Source organism: Poeciliopsis prolifica, unplaced genomic scaffold (assembly GCF_027474105.1).
Source record: "Poeciliopsis prolifica strain line A6 unplaced genomic scaffold, Auburn_PproV2 SCAFFOLD001, whole genome shotgun sequence".
Classification (NCBI taxonomy): Eukaryota; Metazoa; Chordata; class Actinopteri; order Cyprinodontiformes; family Poeciliidae; genus Poeciliopsis; species Poeciliopsis prolifica.
In genome coordinates, this window is record NW_026562376.1 from 26,210,229 (window position 1) to 26,223,720 (window position 13,492).

Below are 13,492 nucleotides of genomic sequence, written 5' to 3' on the forward strand. Positions count from 1 at the left end.
TGGAAAAAGCATAACACTGCCCCTTTAAGTGAAGTTTTTGCACTAATAATAATCATCCACCTTCACATTTATGGTCTCCCTCCACCATCCAGGTGCAGCAGGTACATGACAGCGTCTTCAGCTAACAGGGGAGATATTATTACATTTATTTAATATCATTCAAACAAAATTCACTCCATGATATGATCTATGGATGAAGAACTTTCAGCCTGAGGGAGATGACACCAAAACAAACACAACTCAGCCAAATCATTCCTGCCTGAAGACATGAGACTTCACTACAAATCTCAATGTATTTAATTGTAAGTTTAATCTACATTCATTTATAGATTTATTTATAGGTTAACACATGCCTATTGTCATTTTATTTATTAAAAAATGGAGGTCATATTTAAATTAAGCTTAAATTACTTGCACATATGTAATGTAATTTATATACCTATTTTTAAGCAATTTTATATCACATGGTTATATTTGTATTTACTAATATTTAACACTTTGGAGTAGTTTGTCAACAAATTTGTATTTTCCCCTCTGGGATCATTAAAATATATTCTGTTCTAATATTTCAATAACTTGAAGCACTGAAGTTGGACAGCAGAGGGAGCCCTTCTCCCAACCACTGTGATAGTTTGCTTCTGATTTCATTTAGTCAGTGATAAATAGAACTTTGCTTCTTTAGGTTTTAAATAAATAAATATGAAATGAATCGAAAAAAGTGCATGATGGGACAGAAGTGTGCAGCAGCCAAAGGTCCATTACAGTGATTTTATTGTTCAGTATTATCTGTACAGAGTGGTAACTAAAGAAATGGCATGGTCAACGTTTCTGGTTCTGTTGGACTTAGACCAGGCAGATTCTCTGCCAAGGACATGATCAAATACATCAGAGCTGTGTCCACGTGTCCAACAGCAACACAGCAGATTAGCTTTCATTTTATAGGAGCAGATCTCAGAATACAGCAGAAAACATAGATGGGAAGGAAACAGGTTCCAGACGTAGCTGGAACTGAACAGCTGCAGGACAGGACAGATATCTGGAGCAATTAATACAACTAACATTCCTGGAGATACAGCAGAAGTTGACATTTGGGAAACCTATCCTCAGAGATTTGTTACTTTTTGATTTGCATGAAGCTGACATGCAAACACATCCAATCAGGCTTCATCTCTCCACAGGACAGCTAATCAATCAGGAAACAGCTCATGGCAAACAGAACCTTTGGAAAACATAAAAACTTAAACAGGACTTCACCGTCTAAACAGGTCCACACACTGTTTCACAGATGGAGAAATAACTAAATCAAAGGAGAAACAGTAAAGTGGCTACTAGAAAATAAAAAGTGTAAAGCAATAAAATAATACACAGGAAATGACATAGTGGCTCATGTGGTTTAGTTTGGGCTGATCTTTGGCTGGAAATCACAAGTGATCATCAGGATCCAGTCAGAGAATCAGAAACACATTTACTGAATCAGGAAACAAAGTCCAGTCGCTTTTTAAAACATTATCAAAATTAAAAAGGAAAGGCTTTCTTCCAGGAAGGTTTAAAACATTTATGTACATGGAAGCCAGCAGACGGGTCCAGGTCCAGTTTCATGTCCAGGTCTTGGTTTGGGTCCAGTTTCGAGTCCAGGTCTGGGTTTGGGTCCAGGTCTGGGTTTGGGTCCAGTTTCGAGTCCAGGTCTGGGTTTGGGTCCAGTTTCGAGTCCAGGTCTGGGTTTGGGTCCAGTTTTGAGTCCATGTCTGGGTTTGGGTCCAGGTCCAAGTCAGCTGGTCTGTGTGATGACTGCTGGCAGGAGAGCAGGAACTGAGACTGAAAAGTTAGAGGTTAGAAAACCTCATCACCTAAAAACATGTGGAATGTTCACAAACACCACCATGCTGGTACTGGTTGCTCAGGCCCAGTGGGTTCTTCACACTGCAGAGCACGATGAGGAAGAACCTTCCTAACATGATGGATCGCTTCAAACAGGGAAAACATCAACTTCACACACCGTGACACATCACAGTCCGCCGGGGAACATCAGGACTCTAAATGATAGCGGCGGGGAACATACTTCTAAAGAAGAAGAAAACCTTTTGGGAGAAGTTTGTTCCAATGATTTCTGAAACTTTCTGGCCTTAAATCACTTTTTCTTTTTTTTTCTTCCTCCAATTTGGAGTAAATGGTTCACCAACCGGTGCACCGTAACCACCTGTGAGGCTTCAGTGAACACCGTGGTTCAAGTTGCTCTAAGGACCAGTGTGTGTGTCAGCAGGGTTTAAGCTGACACACACACACACACACACTGCTTACAGGTGTATGGTACTTGTGTCCACAGTTGCAATGGATACAGGTACGAGGAGAGCTAAACATGGAGGATAGAGAAGCAGTCTATTCCAGGTTCCCAGCCTTGTTTGTCTCCAAGTTAATGAAATGGAGCAAACTAACAGACCAACAGCGGCAACGAGCCACTGGCCATGAAGACACTAAAGATCACAGCGAAGGAAAGAATAAGAAATGACAAAAACTGTTTGAATGAAAAGTGTTGCTATGTTACACCGCACCCTGAAAGAAAAGTCAGAGCAGCACAGAGGACCTTATCATGGCTCCTGGGTTGGAAGATTCTGCTCTTTAGGGTCACAAAACAAAATGGCCGCCCTCAGAAAAAGTCAGATGTTAATGACAGGCTGGAGGAACAGCCAGCGCAACAGAAAACTCTATTTCTGTTACTTGGTATTTTTGGATGTTAGTGCACACACACACGCATGCACACACACAGGGGGATTGTGTGTGCACATGAAGTGAAATGTGTGTGGGCACAGGCAGACAGGATGTGGCTTTGAGTGGGACGAAATAGCAAAACATGCAGATTCATTCAGTGGAGAAAAGTCTTAACAGTCAGAGAGCAGCTCAGCCTGGACCAGGGCAGAGCTGGAACTGGAGGGTTGCAGGTGGAGCACGGGGTGGAGCCTCCACCCTCTGCTGCTCAGCGGTCCATCATGCTCAGGATCATCTCTGGTGTGAGGTCTCCATTAGCAGCAGAAGCTGCTGTTGTTTCCTGGTTCACAGTCACCTCCACCTCCTCCACCCCCTCACCACCACCTACTCCTCCTTCCACTGCAAGGCCTGCTCCCTGCTTCACAGAAGTCGCTGCATCACCCCCCTCCTTTTTCACTATAATGTTCTCTACTGCACCCGTCAGCTCGTCCTCCACCTGAATCATGGCAGCCACTGAAACACACACACACACATGCACACAGAGTGTGAGTTTAAGGACATGCAGTCACACAGGCCAGTAGAAGCCTAATTTCCCCCAGAAAACCATCTGAATCCAGTGGTAGGGGCAGTAAGGAAATAATAAGCTATTTTCTCTGCACAGCAAATTCTAAGCCATGTCAATGTGGAACTTTAATGCTCTGAGAATGAAAGGGGAAGTTTGCGTCTAGCGATGGAAAAATATGCAAGTCAAAATGCGTCAACACAACAAATTTAATGTGACATTTAAAAACCAATCATTTGGCAGAGTTTGGCTACTGACTTCTACAGACGGCCAAGTCTGAAATACATGTGATCGGTCTTTGTGATGAGCAACAGAAGACAGTGATCGGAGATCACCAATTATATACTTTTCAGAAAAATCGACTGATTATGATCAGAGATCAATTATATAGCCCAGTCCTACTGTCTCTATGTTGCTGACATCATTATAAGTTTTTACCATCCAGTCGTTCAGTGTGTGTTGCTCACCAGAAGAAGCAGTCTCAGCTCTGCTGGCGGTTTGGGGTTTGGGGTTCTTGGGAGGTCGGCCTCGTTTCCTCTTCACTGGAGGCTCATCTGGGGCCACAACTGGGATAACAGCAGGAGCCTGATTCAGCTCCATGCCCTCCAGGTCCTCCTCCTCCTCCTGCAGCAGTGCTGCTTCTTCCTCACCCTCATCTTCACACTCGTCTTCTTCGGGGATGTCGTCTTCTGAAGACATATAGGAATCAGAGAGATGAACACAGCATCCAGATGCTACGTACAAGCAACTCTGAAAATGACTCACCGCTATCATCTTCATCCCTCCTGCTCCTCATCTTCCTCTTCCTTCCTCTCCTGCCTTTCTTTGGAGTGGCAGCTCCGTTCTCAAACTCCTCCACCTCACCGCTACAGTTCTCAGAATGACGAGCCATGGTGTTCTACAGAAAACGAGAAGATGTGACCAGGACGTTCTTTACCTTCAGCCAGTCAGCAGCAGAAGACAAGGAGGAGCAGTCTCACCCTGCGGGTGAACGTCTTACTACACTTGGGGCAAACAAAAGCTGTGGGAACAAAGTTGGGGTCGTGGTAGCGTTTGAAGTGCATGTCCAGCAGCTGCTTCTGCCTGAAGGTCTTTTCACACTGGCTGCACGCAAACGGCTTCTCTCCTGTGTGGGTCCGCCGGTGCATGACCATATGGCGCTCCTGAAACCGCAGCAGCACAGTTACACATCACAGCTTTACAGGGAGCTGGCTGGCATTCAAGGGGGGCGTGACCTAATCTGAGTCATCAGATTCACAACATGGAGGTCAAAGGCTGACAAAATCATAATTACATAAAACATAACTAAATACATAAATAACTCTAATAGAAGGTGCAGCTTGACGTTTTTGGTCAGTCCTGACCAAAGGGGGCAGCACTGAGACAGTTTTAGACAAAATATTATGGACCTACACAAATTTACACAAAAATGATGAAATTCACATAGAAACATAAAGATAGAACCCAAAAATTAAACACTTAATCAACAAAAAAAGTTGATTTGGGGGTTAGTTACACTTAATATTATTAGTCCATAAAATCTATTCTCCACATACGACTGTTTCATGATGGGGGGGATGAGAAGGATGGCCTTGTCTCTGGTTATCCATGTTTTACAATTTTAAGCATCAAACTTACATTTGAAGAATTATTTTAATTTTAATTTGTGGGAGTTTGTGTAACAACATAGGCATCTTAATACATTCAGAACAGTAAAGGCTACATTTAGACTGATTTTCTGACAACTAAATAATTGTTACTTCTGCTCTGGAATGTAGTATGTACCGATAAGAGAATTATTTGGACTAAAGTTGGTAATAATTTAAGTTGCAAAAATCTTGCATGTTCAGAAGGAAACACACTATACATGTAAGACAACACATACTAGCAAACATGTACAGGCTACAGCACACCTGGAGCTAAACATCCCTGATTTAGGATTGTTGGTCAAACAAAGGGTGAGACTAAAGCAAACTAAATCAAGAAGTAAAAATCCACAAGGAACTGAAGCTAAATGAAAATAACACATAGTGACTTTTTTTTTGCTCCAGCTTCCAACCTGGAAACAAGCCAGCAGCTCCCTGCTGATCGTTCCCTGGTTTTCCTCTGAACAGCCAGCAGCAGAGCAGACCAACCTGACGGCAGCAGTAGTCACACAGGTCACACTTGAACCTCTTCTCATTCTTGTGGGACTTTTGATGCTGGATTAGAGCATAGCGCTCATGGAAAACGGCATCACAATAGCGACACTTCTTCCCGGTCTCAATAAACGAGTGTTGCTTCCGCAGATGAACCCCTGCATGCAGACAGACAGACAGCATGAGCCCAGAGAAGAGAAGCGGGTCTTGGTCCCACACGCTGGCCGTTCTTACCCAGGTCACTCTTGCGTGCGATGACAGTGTCACAGTGTGGACAGTGGAACTTGGCCACATTCTCTGTGTGTTTCTGCAGGATATGCATCTTCATGGTTCCGCTCTGGGTGAATCGGGCGTGGCAGATGTAGCACTCGTAAGGTTTTTCTCCTGACAACGACAAGCAGCTGGTTCACTCTTCAGGACCAATGGAGCTCAGCACAGATCAAGTACTTCAACTGGTTCACATAATAAACTAGGGAGAACTTTCTAACATTCTTTATTAGACTAAATATTTCTTTATTATTAGAAATAAAGACAGAAAACTATGTTTACAATGACAGCAACTAAAACCCCTTTCTCCTCCATCATCTTGATGTGTAAGTCAGATTTACCTGAGTGTGTCCTCATGTGTCTCTTCAGCTTGTATGTGTCTCTGCTGGCGTAGCTGCATAGACTGCACTGGAAGGGACGTTCCCCAGTATGGGAGCGAATGTGCCGCTTCAGTTTGCTCACCTAGAAAACATACTCACACACAGTGTGTATTTGTTTTCCTCCCTATGCGTGTCCAGTAGACAGTAGCTGGTCCTACCTCCACACTGGCGTAGTCACACATGGAGCATTTGAACGGCTTCTCATGTGTGTGTTTGTAGCGACGATGACGCACCAGTTCTCCACTGGTCACAAAGGCCATGTCGCAGTCTGTGCACTTGTGTGGTCGAGTCCCTGCATCAATATGTGGAGAACATGTGAGTGTTAAACGTCCACTGAGACATTATCATGGCCTGTCAGAGGCACCTGCAATAAAATTCATCTACTGTCATAAATATAAACAAAAACAGCCAACACTCAAATACTATTAGAAAACAACGTTAATCAAATTGAAATAAGAAAGAGAAACAAGAAAGCGAAACAAAATGGTCCCAGAAGAAGTTTTTGTGGTTGAGTGCATAAACATGACTAGCAGCTTCCTCCTGCTCTAGTCTGAAACAACTCATTCAATCAGACATTCAGGGTTGAAAACTTCCCAAGTTAATCAAGGAGCTTGATCACTTGTTTCGGCAGGGGTAAGAAACATGTTCCCAATAGCAACAGGAGCTAAATCTGAAGGGAAATGTCAGTTTAGAAGAGGACGACAACACAGCTTCCTGTTCCTGTCTACTTTCTGTGTCACTAAATAAAACTAAATTTCTAAAATACTCTTCAACATAATGAGTTTTTTTTTTCATGATGATTTCTGATCATTTCAGCTTTATATCCTCTTGACTATAATGTGTTGCTGCTACCACTAGGTGGCAGAAATAGAAAAAAACTTTGTAATGCTAGCTGGTTTAGCACATAATTATTACTGACTGGTGTGTTTGAGTATCTCCTGCTGTTAACATTTTACTTTTCTTTAACTGACAAACTAATCCTGGATCAGTTCTTTCTTTCTGTTTGTGTCTTTGCTCCGTCTCCTCAAACTCCCAGTTGATGGTGGCAGACAGCCGCTGATACTGAGCCAGGTTCTGGTTCTGTTCTGCTGGGGGTCTCTTCCGGTTAAAGGGGAACTTTTTCTCTCCACTGTTGCAACATGCTGGTCCAGGAGGAGTGAATGCTGAAAGTCAATGACTGGCTGCAGTCTGCTGGGTTTCCTTAGACAAAAAAACTTTGTAAACTAATTTGAATAATAAACTGAACTTGATCAATAGTTTGATAATTAGGATTAGTTGGAATGAATGTATAATTAGACAGAAATGATATTTTTTGTAAAGTGCCATAAGCTGAACTGATTCCCAGTTTGTCTTGCTTCTATCTAGCCATCTCTGGTAGTTTTTTAAGGATTTTCTAACATATTAAAAATAGATGTTAGACTTAGTTTTAGTTGTTGATTAAAAACGAGCATTTAATAAACAGCCAATCCGGGATGGACTCTCCCTATGTCTCAGTGTGGTCACTGTCTGAGGATGCTTCCAAGGAAGTATCAAATGAATATTAAAACACTTTAACACTGATATATTAATCCAATTTGATTTTTTTTAAAGAAGCAATGACTGCCATTGTTGCCTTCCAGTGAAGAAGTGATAGCTGAGCCAGGTTGAGTCAGTGATGCTAGCAGGGCAGGCTCAGGCAGGTGAAGCTTTGACTGGACCGCTTCATCCAACTGTTGGACAGGCAAAAAAAACAACAATAGCTAATTCCATTTCTGGAGCGTTTTTATAACCTGTATGTGTGTTGAGATGATTTCTCAGCAGCGTCACTGTCCTGAAGGCTCTTCCACAGAGGTGACATTTGTGGGGTCTCTCATCAGTGTGGCTCTTCATGTGCCGATCAAGATTGGAGCGACGAGGACATGTGTAGCTGCACAGCTCACACTGGAAAGTCTTCTTCACCCCTAACACACACACACAGCTTTCAAGGTCACCATCTTCCCACAGCTTTCAGAAAATACTGAGCTCTGCATCTGCAGCACAACTCTGAACAACAAGCTGTCTATTAGCTGTAAAGCACATTATAAACTGTCAATGTTTGAAATAATAACACTGGTATATTTGAAAATTAAGTCAAGTTCCACTTCTAAACCAGCTGATAGCTACTAGAGCTGTGCTGTAGAGGCCCTGCTGGAAGAGAGCAACGAAAGGACATTAAAGGACCATTTTTGACATTGGTAACAAAATCAAAGAATGAAGAAACATTAGCTTTACTGTCAGGTACCTTTCTTCTTGATCTTTGTTGGCTTTGGAGGCTTCATGTTGCCGACTACTTTCTCTGCATTGACCTCAGACAGAAGGCCCTCCTGCTGCTCCTCTTCAAAGTCATACACGCTGACATCCATGTCCTTGTCTCCTTCAGCGTAGCGCAGGCGGCTCTTTTTCCCCTGCACAGCAGCAGTTTTAGTTTAGGGACAGAGGGACTTTTTTGGTCTGTTAGCATGGAAACACTGTTACCTTCTTGGCCTTTTTGACACCCCCAGATGGAGGCTGATAGTCTGGGTCTTTAGCCCAGTTTTGGTGATGGTTTGGAGGCTGGGCAGCCTCCTCTCCTTCCTCCAGCAGCTGCTGTCCCACCTCTGGATCGTCCTCATCCTCTTCAGAATGTGCTTCTACTCCCTCTTCTTGCTCCACAGTCTCCACCTCCCCATTAGCACCAACTTTGACCACCTAGAAAACATTGCACTAAGTACAATTTTAAGCATTTTTTGAGAATATCCTAGACTCTGATAATTTCCTTAAACTGACTGCTCAGGGTCTGATCAAAAGACCACTAGCTGACGTAGTCCCTGGTTCTCCCATAAGGCAAGAGACCCTATTCAGGTGTTTAACAGACGCACCAATCAATTTGCCAGAGATTTGAATCAGTAAATGTTCCTGAGACTGGCTCTAATTAGCAGAAATTCTTTTGGTAACTCTTCATTTGAAGGGTTGTGCACAAGAATGACATGAGATTGTCATAAGTATTACACCTGTTAAGAATATTAAGGAGTCTCCATGAATGTTTATGACTGTTGTCATGAAGTGTCATTTGGTAAATAATGACACAAAGTTGACACTTTTAATGTAACTTTTTATGGAACTTTCCATTAAAAGTGTAACTATTTACTGAACAGTCGTAAGCATGAATGAAGACTGCTTCATCTTCATGATAGGTGTTATGTAAGTAAAATCTAAGACTTTCTACCATTTTCCGGCCATAAAAACATCAAGAGTCTGTACTTTGATGCACTTCTTATGATGTAAGAAGGACAGAGAGCATCATGGATGGAGTGTGTCAATCCCTATTGGCTTTCTAGGGATGCTATGACCCCAGCACCCCTGGAAACAGGCGAGAGGCAGGGTCACCCTGGACAGGTCGCCAGTCCATCTCAGTGACAGACAGGACCAGTAACCATACACACCTAAAGAGAATTTAGAGCGACCATTCAACCTAACAGTCATGTTTAGGACTGTGGGTGGATGCATGAACAGGGAGAACATGCAAACTCCAGGGCCTTCTTGCTGCAAGAGTTTTAATCAAACTGCACCATTGTGTAGCCCTGTGTTATGTACTGAAGATGTAAACCGTGCAGAGTATTATTGACCATTGCACATCTGTGCTTTTGTTGTGTGCATGGGTGTGTGTGTGTGTGTACCTGAAAGCCCTCAGGCAAAGGAAGTGTGTGACAGATGACGGGGTCTCCAGTCTTTGGCATTGCTGTGGTGTCCACAAATGTGCCTTGCTGCAGAGCGTCCACGGCGGCAGCAGAAACTGGCACCTGAACCAGCTGCAGCTCGCCCAGACCCAGAGCTGCCTGCTCCTCCATGTTGACCACCTGCAGCCCAGCACAGGACAGAGGGACATGAGCCTCCCCGACCGACACCGAAGGAACACTTTAAGAGAGAATAGACGGTGAAAAGGCACCTGCAAGGTGATGATTTGAGTCTGGTCCACTGTTGCCACGGCAGCCTGATGAGCTGCTCCTGCAACCACACCAACTGTAGCTGATGAACCCCCAACTGCAGCATCAATTACCTGAAAAATAAACACTTTTATTGGGGTTTTTGTAGAAGCCTTTGTGATTTTCAGTGTCAAAAAAAAATAATAAAAATAAATAAAAGACATGACATGTCTTCTTGTCCTGCTGCTACCTCAGTCTTCATCTGCATCAGGGTGGGATCCAGGGAATCCATGACCATCATTTCTACTTCTCCACGTTGTACGCTCACCCCAACCCCAGCTTCCAGCAGCGCCTGCTGGGATTGAGCAGCTGCTACCATTCCTTCTACATGAGCTGGAGACACAAGAGAGGTAGTCACTTCTAACATCAACCATGTATAAAATCCTCACAGAACCAAGGCAGAACAAGCTCAGACTGAACCTTGCTCTAGTACGACAGCCGCCGGTCCCTGCACCACGCCCCCGGCCTCCGCTGCCTGCTGGAGGAGATCCACCACCAGGGCCTCCTGGCTGTGGACAGCCTGGATGGATGGGAAGTCTTTAGGGGGGGTGTCCATCTGCCCCACAGCTTCTGCTGAGCTGCCATCCATGTCTAGCAACAACTAAAACACAGAGAAGAGAGGAAAACTACTTGGAGATGGTTGCAGCACAGGTTGCTAAAAACACCAAAGAAGAACATTGTTATCTGTGTTGGGGGCCGGGGACGGGGAGTTAGTGGATGTGGTTGCTGTTGTGGCCAGATTGTAGAGACGATACAGGAGGGGGCTCAGCACACAGCCCTGTGGGGAGGTGATGCTCAGTGTGCTGGTGAAGTAGAGTCTGGAGTCAGTTTGTAAGGAGGTCCTTTATCCAGGCCCATGAAAGAGTGGTCAATATCAACGGAAGTAATAGAAAGGTAAACCAGTGGATCACAGTGCAGAGCACTTCACCAGACACAGCCTGTTGGCAAGTTGCCTTTCAGATTCATTCAAACTTTGATTGTCTATATTAGGAAATCATAATATTCATCTGGGTTTCAGGCTGTTTGGTTTTCTTCCTGAGGCTCCTGATAACTTTACTCTACAATGAACCATTCCTTAAATTCTCTATAAACAGTAGAAGCTTACTGGCAACAAACACACAGCTAAAGAAAACCATGTGGTAAGTCAGAACCCAGAACACTGAAACAATACCATACAAAAGCAGTATTTATTCTGAACATGGACAAAAAGCATATATGTCTGATTTTAATAAATATGGATCTATTAATACTCTATGACTGCCTCTCAGTCATAGAGTTTTAAAACTGCACAAACATGTGAGTCTATGTAAACTTCATGGCGACCTATGAAGATGCTGCCTTAGAGCAGCAGGCTGGACAGGTTCTGGTTCAGGTTCTGATGTGTGGGCCTTCACAGCTGCTTTGATTGCAGGTAGAAATTTAGCCCAAAACGATACTGATCCAGGCTGGGACAGCTGTTGCCTCCAAGTGCTGCTTTTAAACAGCGGTATTTTTGTAGCTCTCCGAGCCGAGTCGTAGAGGGAGCTCTCTGCTGTAACAGAGATCTGTGGCCATGAGGCTCTAGGTGGGCTCAGAATAAGAGACAAGCGGGCGGCTGGTGCGTTAGCAACAGAAGCAGACAGAGCTCGTCACACATGGACAGAAAACAACCAGGGTCCAAGTCTGGATGCAGGAAGATGGGAGATTTTATGAAACGCTAAGTTGTGCAATCGATCGGAGTAACAGTGGGAGGATTCTCCAGCAGGCAGAGCGTCGCCATTCCGCGCTCCGCTCGGATCTCACCGTGACCGTGAGCGGATGCTGCCGTCGGGGAGGCGCGCTAAGCTGGGCGTAACTTCAACATTGCTTCATTTTAAAATGACATGTTCCATCGAATTAAAGTGTTTTGGCTCACTGGGAGTTCTTGCATATTTTAAGACTCGGAAGGGCGAGAGGGGCCTTCACTATGAGCTAACACAACAAGCTAACAGCAGCTAAAGGAATCGAAGTTAGCGTCTGAATCGGCTATTTCCTCGTTTTTATGAACTGGACTAACTAGTGACTAAACCTGAAGGAATTTACTTTGAACCAACCAGCAGATTTTTTCAAACACAATTTGTCATTTCTTTAAAGCTATTTATTGTTTATTATTTGGCAGGTACACAATGCGCCCTAAGCTGAATAATTCTACAACGATAAAGAAAAACTATTTGTAATGGATAAGGGTAAGCATTGTCCACCTTGTCCATGCTTACCCTTACTAGAATTATGATAACATAGATTAGATACATAACATACCTCATATAATTAATCTTATAACAAAATAATGTCAAAAACCTTTTGAGTGTGATTTAATGCTTTTAATCTGTAGCTGCTTTAGAATTACTAAGCCAGTGTATGGTCATCCTACGTATTTTAGACTGTGAAATATAAGTGATCAGAGGATAAATACATAAAGAAGGTAACATCCCTTTTGCAGCAGTGGCAAATCCGTAGCTTCAATTAGGACACTAGCTTCAACGTCGTTGGAGATCTGTACAACTGCGAGACAAAGAGGCTAGAAAATGGACGCCCTGGCCTGAACTCTCCAGTGAACTCGACAAATTATCCGCTTTCTCGTGCTGAAAAAATACAACTACACATCGAATAGATTTGATCGTTTGTACATTTTTAACATCCATGGGCGTTTTACCATATTTCGACAGATCTTTTAAAAACGATAGAGGGAGACAAACACCATTCCACGAGTTGCCAGGATCCAGAGCCCCATCGTGACACCTAGAGGCCGGTTAAAGATCCTGCAAACTCCCCCCCTTGTCAGAAAAGTAGTGGTACTCTACCTGTTTCTGAGTGTTTCTCCTCCCTGTGGTCCCGCCTGGCAGAAGAGAGGTAGTACTAAAAAGTTTAACCAGCTCGGAATAAACTACACGCTTCTTCGCAGTTAGTTTTAATTCCTCACCCGCTTTGGCAGAGTAGCTTCTGCCACAAAATGGCAGTTGAGCGCTCAGTGCGCCTGTGCGGCCGCTGGGGGGTGGTGTCGGAACTGATGCAGCACCCTGATTGGCCAGGAGGGGCGCAACGTTAAAACGCATTGAAGCTCATTTCCCAATGTGAGAAGAATGAATGCTTTCTTCCTTAGATGAGTTATGCTGTCAGAGAAAATTCCAGTTTTTAGCTTAGAATGTATGAAGCCACAGATAGGCATTGAATATACATTTTAAGAGACCATATAAGAAAAAAAAAATCCAATAAATATCACTTTATAACACTTTATAACTTTGATTTCATTTCATTATATTACTATTTGTTACCATCTCTGTCATTACCCTTATTTTTAAAGTAGCAATTCAAAGGTTAGACTTTCTTATTGAAATAAGATAGTGGGCAGACTTTTGATTGCTCTTGCATCCAAATATCTGAATTGAGATTGGTATCCTTGCCTTCATGTGATATTCAAGTTTTTATGAATATCTCAAAAAGTTA

The 13,492-nt window shown here is 43.4% G+C and overlaps 1 protein-coding gene across 2 annotated transcripts; it reads right to left on the minus strand.

Annotated features, from left to right (window-relative positions):
• Window positions 1-754: 754 nt before the first annotated feature.
• On the minus strand, window positions 755-13,215 carry ctcf (CCCTC-binding factor (zinc finger protein)). Of its 2 annotated transcripts, none has more exons than XM_055032510.1 (16): window positions 12,850-13,215; window positions 10,451-10,631; window positions 10,221-10,363; window positions 9,994-10,104; window positions 9,725-9,904; window positions 8,544-8,756; window positions 8,311-8,473; window positions 7,820-7,990; window positions 6,209-6,342; window positions 6,012-6,132; window positions 5,638-5,787; window positions 5,401-5,561; window positions 4,246-4,428; window positions 4,031-4,163; window positions 3,733-3,951; window positions 755-3,216 (listed from the first exon to the last, which is right to left on the minus strand). In XM_055032510.1, the coding sequence occupies exons 1-16, from the start codon at window positions 13,099-13,101 to the stop codon at window positions 2,972-2,974; spliced, it is 2,760 nt and encodes a 919-aa protein (XP_054888485.1). In that variant the 5' UTR covers window positions 13,102-13,215; the 3' UTR covers window positions 755-2,971. The 2 variants fall into 2 exon arrangements, with proteins under 2 accessions (XP_054888485.1, XP_054888476.1); XM_055032501.1 differs by having other exon boundaries at window positions 3,733-3,954; window positions 12,850-13,212.
• Between the last annotated feature and the right edge of the window lie 277 nt (window positions 13,216-13,492).

Bases quoted from the DNA above. Each gene is read 5' to 3' on its own strand.
- ctcf (XM_055032501.1), bottom strand. From the start codon at position 13,101: ATGCGTTTTAACGTTGCGCCCCTCCTGGCCAATCAGGGTGCTGCATCA. The intron at 8,474-8,543 runs GTAACAGTGTTT...GCTGCTGTGCAG, and splicing joins GTGTCAAAAAGGCCAAGAAG to GGGAAAAAGAGCCGCCTGCG. The intron at 3,955-4,030 runs GTGAGTCATTTT...ATATGTCTTCAG, and splicing joins GAGGGATGAAGATGATAGCG to AAGACGACATCCCCGAAGAA.